Here is an 8,771-nt window from a genome sequence, read left to right as displayed (position 1 = left end):
GGCCGGGGCTGGGCGGGTCCTGATATACAGCGCTCGCCGGCCGCCGGCCGCACAGCAGAGCCGCAGAGCCCCGCGCGTGTCGCCCGCAGCCTCCGGTGAGTGCGGCGGCCGCGCCCCGAGTCACCGCTCCCGGTCCCACGCGTCCCCCTACGGGCGCCGGGAGCCCGGAGCCCCCGGAGAGGAGGGACGGCCGGGCCTGGACTGCGGTCACCCACCGCTTCTTGCCGTGACTTCTCCTTCCCTTGCAGAGCCGCTGTCCAGGGCCCCAGCCTCGCCACCATGAGAGTCCTGCGGGCGTGCCTGCTCCTCTGCGCCCTGGTCGTGAGCGACTCCGAAGTGAGTGGCTTCCCTGCGTTCGCTCCCATCGCAGGAGGGGCTTGCAGGATCCCTGACCTGCACCGGGGGAGGCCGGGCTGCACGGGTTCCATCAACAGCAGAGCCAGACTCTCGCGGGGAATAGGACGAGTGTGGCGGGGGGTGGGGGGCACGAGAACCTGGGATCTCCCACTCGCGGGCGAGGGAGGAGGAAGCCCCAGGGACTGCCCCGGCCTGAGGGCACCGGGTGTGAGAAGCTTGCTTCAGTCAATCCATTTCTCACTGCTGGAAACCTGTGATCTCTCATCTGAGGACTAGTTAGATATGAACAGGGTGAGGAGAGAGGGAGCTGGAGGCAAGCGTGGGTTTGGGGGTTGGGGCCGGTTTATCCTTCCCTAGAGTCCCAGGAGCATGGGATCTTTGGTGACACCCTCACCCCCCATCTCTTTCAGGGCAGCCATGCACATCATCGAGTGTCTGATGCATGTGAGTATCCACCCCTTGCACAATAGTTGACTGCATAGATGTCTCGGGAAGGCCTGGGGGCAGCCCCTCCCTTGCTCCTCCCGTGCTCCTTGCTTACCCACCTTTGTGCTCTGTAGCAAACTGTGGCTGTCTGAATGGAGGAACATGTGTGTCCTACAAGTACTTCTCCAACATTCGGCGATGCAACTGCCCGAGGAAATTCCAAGGGGAGCACTGTGAGATAGGTATGGGGATCCCTCTAACTGGGAAGTAGGGGGCACCGAAGATTTGTGGGCAGAGCAAGATGAGTGGGATGTAAGAGCAGGCAGGAGTTAGGAACTGGAGGTGGGGTGGGTGATATCCTCATCTCTATGTGATATACACAGTCAAGCACGCGTGCACACACACGCACACACACACGCACACACACACACACACAGGCTCATGAAGCAGTGGCTGCACAAACGTGAAGTGGGGATGGAAGGAGACCTTTTCTAGTGTCTTCTGCCAGGTCTGGAACCATGTCATGTCTAAAGTGCCCATCTGAACGTCCTCCTCTTTCTAATGTTCTCTCATCCTCACATCCTTCCATAGATACATCAAAAACCTGCTATCACGGGAATGGTCGCTCTTACCGAGGAAAGGCCAACACCGACACCACAGGTCGGCCCTGCCTGGCCTGGAACTCTGCTGCTGTCCTTCTGAAACCATACCATGCCCACAGACCTGATGCCCTTCAGCTGGGCCTGGGGAAACACAATTACTGCAGGTGAGGTGGGAGCAGCCAGGACCAAGAGACCCCCCCATAGCCTAGCAGAAACTCTTGTGACCATCCCCTTCTGCTGCCCATCGCATGAGAAAAGCAGAGCCTCTGGTTGAGCCTTTCAGCATTCTGGATTGGAATGACATTCTCTACCTCTCTGTGTTGCCAGGAATCCAGACAACCAGGCGTGGCCCTGGTGCTACGTGCAGGTTGGCCTAAAGCAGCTTGTCCAAGAGTGCATGGTGCATGACTGCTCTGTGGGTGAGTGTCACTCACCTGCTTATGACAGAGGGGGTAAGGGGACAAACTTGTCTGTCCCCTTATTCCATCACAGGAGGGATGAGGAGGGAGGCCTGCCTGAGAGGGATCTTACCTGCCTCCTCAAGACATGTCTCTTTTTCTCTGCCAGGAAAAAAGCCCTCCACACCTCCAGAAAAATCAGAGTTTCAGTGCGGCCAGAAGGCTCTGAGGCCCCGCTTTAAGATTGTTGGAGGAGAGTTCACCACCATCGAGAACCAGCCCTGGTTTGCGGCCATCTACAGGAGGCACCGGGGAGGCTCTGTCACCTACGTGTGCGGGGGCAGCCTCATCAGTCCTTGCTGGGTGGTCAGCGCCACGCACTGCTTCATGTGCGTCCCTCTGTCTCTTCTCTTCGGCCCTCCTACCCTCCTCAAATACATCCCAACACCTTTGTTGTTCCACCTTGATTCTCCCACCACCTCCCCCAGCCCCTCTCCATGTAGGACAAGTCATGCTTTGAGGCCTCTTGGGTGGGGAGGAGGAAGTGACAGGACTTCATGAGACCAGGCTGTCTGACAGGTCTCATGTCCCACAGCAATCACAAAAAGAAGGAGGACTACATGGTCTACCTGGGCCGGTCAAAGCTCAACTCCGTGACGCCCGGGGAGATGAAGTTTGAAGTGGAGCAGCTCATCTTGCACGAGGACTACAGTGCTGACACACTCGCGCACCACAATGACATTGGTGAGTGGAAAACCTGATGATGGTGGCTGGGCAAAGAGGGGTCCCCGGAGAAACCCAGTGGAGGCAGAGGTTGTGGGGGACCTCGAAGCCCCTGCTTTACACAACACAGGGAGAGGGGGGTAGGGAAGAGTTCAGAGTGAAAATTTTTTTTTTTTTTTTTTTTTTTTTTTTTTTTAAAGATGACCGGTAAGGGGATCTTAACCCTTGACTTGGTGTTGTCAGCACCACGCTCACCCAGTGAGCAAACCGGCCATCCCTATATGGGATCCGAACCTAGGGCCTTGGTGTTATCAGCACCACACTCTCCCGAGTGAGCCACAGGCCGGCCCCAGAGTGAAATTAATGAGGGCGCTGGTGCCCCAGTTTCCTAAACACAAAACCTCTTCTGTAGGCATATGATTCGGGCTGGGAATGCCCTGTTTGTGCAAATAGAAAAAGATGACCTTTCCTCTGCGGGATGCAGCCTCTGTCTGTACCACGATACAGAATTTGGAGAGTAGAAGGCCGGCCCCAGAGTGAAATTAATGAGGGCGCTGGTGCCACAGTTTCCTAAACACAAAACCTCTTCTGTAGGCATATGATTCGGGCTGGGAATGCCCTGTTTGTGCAAATAGAAAAAGATGACCTTTCCTCTGCGGGATGCAGCCTCTGTCTGTACCACGATACAGAATTTGGAGAGTAGAGCCTTGGGCTGCATTTGCAGCCAGGGCTGCATCTCAGCCGGGCTTTTTGCAGGAAACAAGCTGTGTGAGGCAGCCTTGGCTGCACAAGCCTTTATCAACAGCTGGAACAAAGCTCTTGGGGCATGGGGCAGGGGAGACTTCCAGGTGACAAGCTACCAGCAGACCTTCCTGGATGACCTCTGACCCTAACTGACCTAAGGATAGACATAGCCACTCTTTCAGCATTTGGAGGGGAGAAGTGGTGACCATCTGACCAGCAGGCAATCCTTCCCCTGTGATTCTGTCCTCCTACCCCAGCCTTGCTGAAGATCCGATCCAACACGGGCCAGTGTGCACAGCCATCCCGATCCATACAGACCATCTGTCTGCCCCCAGTGTATGGAGATGCCCGTTTTGGCACAAGCTGTGAGATTACTGGCTTCGGAAAAGAGAATTCCAGTAAGTGACATTTGGGGCTGACTCTTGGGGAAGTGTTGTGATCTGGAAGTGAGCTCAGCGTGATCAAGGGAGGACTGTGGAGACAGAGATTGGAGCACCACCGAGGTGGCAGATGGGTCCAGGGATGGAGTGGGGAGCGTTGTTTAGGGACTGATGGGCCACAAGGAGGAATAGGTGGGGGGCGAAAGACTTTAGGTGGGGTAAAGGCCCAGATTTGGGTGAAAAAAGAGTAAAGGCTTTCCCTGGTAGGGACAATTTTTGGTTCCTCTCCCTGGCAGAGTCCACATGGACAGACACATCTTAACTCAAACTCCTCCCTGTGTCCCCCACCTAGCCGACTATCTCTATCCAGAGCAGCTGAAAATGACCGTTGTGAAGCTGGTTTCCCACCAGGAGTGTCAGCAGCCCCACTACTATGGGTCTGAAGTCACCACGAGGGAGGACACGGGCGCCACCCATGCTGACTGTCATTTGTGCGGTGGGGTCATCTCATCAGCTGTAAGGAAGAGAGGCTCCGCAGAGGTGGTTTTGCTTGTGCTGCCCACCAGGATGAATGACAACAGCTTTACCCTCAGACAGGGGCCTGGGTGCTGGCCACCCAGACCCCCTGGCCAGGATGGAGGGGTGGTCCTGACTCAGGATGAGGGAGGACACGGGCGCCACCCATGCTGACTGTCATTTGTGCGGTGGGGTCATCGCATCAGCTGTAAGGAAGAGAGGCTCCGCAGAGGTGGTTTTGCTTGTGCTGCCCACCAGGATGAATGACAACAGCTTTACCCTCAGACACGGGCCTGGGTGCTGGCCACCCAGACCCCCTGGCCAGGATGGAGGGGTGGTCCTGACTCAGGATGGAACTGACAGTAGTTTGTCTTTTTCTGGACTAAAGCCTCCTGGAGTTAAAAATGGCATCTCCTGTGTGTGGGTGGAAGAAGAGCCAGCTCCCCTAACAATGGGCATTCACAAGGTCCACTGTTGGGAAATGAATAATTTCCCAATTAGGAAGTGTAACAGCTGAGGTCTCTTGAGGGAGCTTGGCCAATTTGGGGAGTAGAGACACTAATGACTTGAGGGAAGGACTCTGGCATTCCATGAATGTATCAAGAAATATTATACGTGTGTATATGTTTGTGCACGGGCTTGCATGTATGTTTGCACACTTATGCACCGGCTGTGAGTGCATGTGTGAGTGAGTAACAGCTGGTGTGTCCGACAGCAAGTTTAGGTATTTCCCTAAACTGTGTGGACAGTGATGCCACACACAGCGGTCTGTCTAGAGGGGTTGTGGGTCACTCCTGGGGCCTCCTGGGTCCTTCAAGTGATGATGGCTGTGAGATTATGATTCTGGGGCAATGCCTGTGACCAGCTCTAAATGTCTGTTTCACTTTCATGTAGATGTCCATTTCTTGGCCAGTTATCCCTTCTGACTTTTCAGCCTAGTTCATCCAATCCTCACTGGGTGGGGTGAGGACCATTCCCGCACACTGAATATTTAATAAATATATTCTGTTATTTTTATTTATATCTATTTTTTTAATTTTAAATAAAAATTATCAATAAAATGTGATTTTTCTGAAGACTTTGGTTTCTCCCTGGTGCTTTTATGGGAGAGAGCTGGGGAGCATAAAAAGTAGAAAAATGATGAAGGTGGCACGCACCCCAGAGTTTCTTGTGGGGTTGCATCTCTTGGATTAATGGGGCTTAGGGAAGTAGAAGGTAGGAGAGTTGTAGGGCAGGGACTCCACAGCACATAAGGTACAAGCAGGTGTCTCGTGCCAGGGGCCAATGGCTTGGTAAGTGGTGTGCAGGCCGAGTTGCAGCTCCCAATTGTCTTCTTAGCCTGATGCCTTTGTACAGTGTGCATCCTGTACAACTGTACACAGTGGTCCTCTTTAGGATTAACTCCACCCACCACATTCTCTTCACTCTGCCTTCAACAATCCTTGGACTGACCTCAACCAAGAAGAACACTTGCATGAGTGAAAATTGCTGATCCAAAACCCCAGCCTGAGGCATTCAGGGAACAGAAAACCTCAATTCCCATCATCTGTTGGGGGCTGATGCTGAGTTTTTTCAATGCGTTAATGAAGCTTATGACCAGCCATTGCTATTCCTAAGATCAGGGAACTCAGTATCTAAAGCTGGATGATGTACTAAGGGGGGTGACCATATATTTTGAACTAAACATCAGGTTCTGAAGAACTGGTGGCAGGCTGGGAGATACAGTTGCATGCCGAAATACTGGGATTTCCAAGTTGTGTTAATAGGTTTTGGCATTATCTTAACCAAGTCACCTGAGAACCTTGTAAAAATATGCAAATTTATGCCCCACCTGTAGAGATTATGATTCAGGTCAGGGCTGGTGCCTGGGCTCGTGATTTTAGAAAAGCTCCCCAGGTGTTTCTGATACGCACCACTGATTGAGAACCTTTGGGGACAATTGGACAGAAAATATGAAGGACCCAGAAAATACAAGATATGGACAGCATGATTTTTCTTCATGAACTGCCTGTTTTCTCAGTGGGTTACAGGGGTACAGGGTCTCTGGGCTTCCTGTCCAGAAGCTCTCTAGACTGTGGATTCCTGGAGAGCAAGAACCCAGAGTATTCAGCTTTTAATCCCATAAACTAGCATGTTGTTTTACACAGTGTGATGCAGTGGTTCAAGGCGTGGATTTTGGAGTAAGGCGGCCTGGACTAGAATTCTGGCTCCAAATCTAGCTGTGTGACTTGGGAAAGACTATTTGCCTCTTTGTGCCTCAACTTCCTCATATGTAAAAAAGAGATAATATCTGCTTCCCAGGGTTGTTATAAGGATTCATGAGATCATAAGTCTCTTGGCATAAACTTGGCACCTAACAAAAATGGTGGCTATTTAAATTCTTGTAGAATTGAATGGGAACTCCTTTCCCTCTTCTATCCTGGATTGCATTCAGTGTTTTGTGGGAGCAGAAACTTGTTAGGAAAGAAAAGGCATGATCTGAAGCTGAGGGGCCCAGCCCAGGCTGAGTGTCTGCTCAGTCTCTGCATCCCCCCAGGGGCCAAGAAAGATCTTGTTCAAACTTGAGCAGCTCCAGCATCAGGACTCAGAGACACTGAAAACAGGAAGCATGAGCCCCACTGGCAGTTGAGCAATGAGGCTGCTAACAATCTTCAGACCATTTCCCGGCCACCACCCTGACCCCCAGCCAACTGCTGGCTCTTCTCTGAATCTTAGATCTTACTTGGGGGCTGGCATGCACCAGCCCCTTCTCCAGCAACCAGCTTCATGGCTCCAGATTCTCATTTGAGGAACTGCCTTTTTCTTTTTACTGCTCACTATGACCGAGCTCTGTGCTAGATTCTTCTTGTGTTGTCTGATTTAATCCCCCAACAATTCTAGGAGGAAGGTACTATCATTAGCCCCATTTGACAGCAGAGAAAATGGAAGCACAGAGAGACTGTTTGACTTGCCCTAGCAATGCAGGTGCAAATGCAAGGAGCTGTGCTTCAAACCCAGCACGTCCACACACAGAGCGCTGTGACGTATTACCCTTCAGTGCACCCACATGGGGGAATGAGTACCAGCTCCTTTCAAGCTCCGGGCTCCAGGGTGCTGGGTTTCTAGGCAGAGGGTATCAGCATTTCAACTCTCTCCCAGGTAATAATTCTTTCCTTTAAAATGTTCTCAGGCCAGGTGAGGAGACCGCACTCAGCCACCAGGTTCAAAGTCAAACTTCACCCTTCTCAAGCTAACCTCAGCCTTTTTTGCTGAAATCTGGTTTCATTGAAGTGGTTTCCGTTTTCACCAGAGCCCCTCCTTCTGAAATATTCTGTGGCCCATTCTATTGTCAGGACTCAACTCAATTTCCATGTATGCCCTGTCTTTCCCAAGCCAGTGTCCACAACACCCACACCCCTGCAGACACCCCTCCACACGCACCCCCATTGTGGCCACCTTCCTCCCCAGCAGGAAACAGTTGAGCCCTCCCTTTGAATCAGAGACAGGGAGAGGAGTTGCTGAGGGGCTTTTAGAATAGCAGTTCTATTGAAACATAATTCATGTGCCATACAATTCACCCATTGAAAGTGTACAACTCAATGGTTTTCAGTACATTCACAGAGTTGTGCAACTTCACAAGCAATTTTAGAACATTTTCATCACCTCACTCAAAGAAACCATCTCATAAAGTGCCCATTAGCAATCACTCCTTTTTCCTCCCTAACCTTCTGAGCCCAAGGCAACCCCTAATCCACTTTCTGTGTCTATGAGTTTGCCAAGTCTGGACATTTCACATAAATAGAATCATATAATATGCGGTCTTTTGTGACTTGCCTCTTTCACTTAGCATGTTTTCAAGTTTCATCCATGTTGTAGCAAGTCTCAGTACCATGGCTGAATTTTAAATAACAAATTGGGAGAAAAGATGGTCTAGGCCCCCTTCTGACCTTGCAGTCACATCAAGAGTCATTCAACAGTCTTTTTTTTATTTTTTTAAGTACCTATATACCAGGCATTCTTTTAGATTCTTTCAGATACTGGAGATATAAGAACAAGTGAGACAGTCCACAGCCATTGTTAACATTTCTGGCTTCTTGAGCTTTTTTTTATTTTTTTAAGTACCTATATACCAGGCATTCTTTTAGATTCTTTCAGATGCTGGAGATATAAGAACAAGTGAGACAGTCCACAGCCATTGTTAACATTTCTGGCTTCTTGAGTTTCCTTTCAAAACCAGGGGACAGACCCCAGTTTTCCCTAGCTTTTCCCCTATTCCCAGCAGGAACAGGCCTGGGCTAGGGGAAAGGGAAATAGCTAAAGAATATCTGCTTGAGCGCCGGCCAGTGGCTCACTCGGGAGAGTGTGGTGCTGACACCAAGTCAAGGGTTAAGATCCCCTTACCAGTCATCTTTTAAAAAAAAAAAAAGAATATCTGCTTGACCATGCAGGATGGGCTGGATTCCCAGGAGTAACAATAAAATCCAGTTAATAATAAGAAAAGAGTAGAGTTGATTAAACACATACTTCCTTAGGCTGACTTGATTTAAAAGTCAGGTTGTTTGTTACTTAGGCTAAGATTTGGTTTGAAGGTCAGAATGTTATTCCTTAACTTAATGCCTTATGGCTTAAGATAACATCCGTAACAC

At 50.6% G+C, this 8,771-nt stretch overlaps 1 protein-coding gene across 1 annotated transcript; it reads left to right on the top strand.

The window, feature by feature from the left end:
- Positions 1–55: 55 nt before the first annotated feature.
- Positions 56–6,775, top strand: PLAU (plasminogen activator, urokinase). Its single transcript, XM_008578467.1, has 11 exons — positions 56–95; positions 249–336; positions 768–801; positions 918–1,025; positions 1,375–1,549; positions 1,713–1,804; positions 1,953–2,172; positions 2,379–2,527; positions 3,508–3,648; positions 3,983–4,146; positions 6,683–6,775. Exons 2-11 carry the CDS (start codon positions 280–282, stop codon positions 6,773–6,775), a joined length of 1,233 nt encoding a protein of 410 aa, XP_008576689.1. The 5' UTR covers positions 56–95; positions 249–279.
- Positions 6,776–8,771: the final 1,996 nt, after the last annotated feature.

This window comes from Galeopterus variegatus, unplaced genomic scaffold, assembly GCF_000696425.1.
Source record: "Galeopterus variegatus unplaced genomic scaffold, G_variegatus-3.0.2 Scaffold1689, whole genome shotgun sequence".
In the NCBI taxonomy this organism is placed as follows: domain Eukaryota; kingdom Metazoa; phylum Chordata; class Mammalia; order Dermoptera; family Cynocephalidae; genus Galeopterus; species Galeopterus variegatus.
The sequence above is the reverse complement of the archived record's forward strand: the minus strand, read 5'-3'. Positions and strand labels throughout refer to the sequence as shown.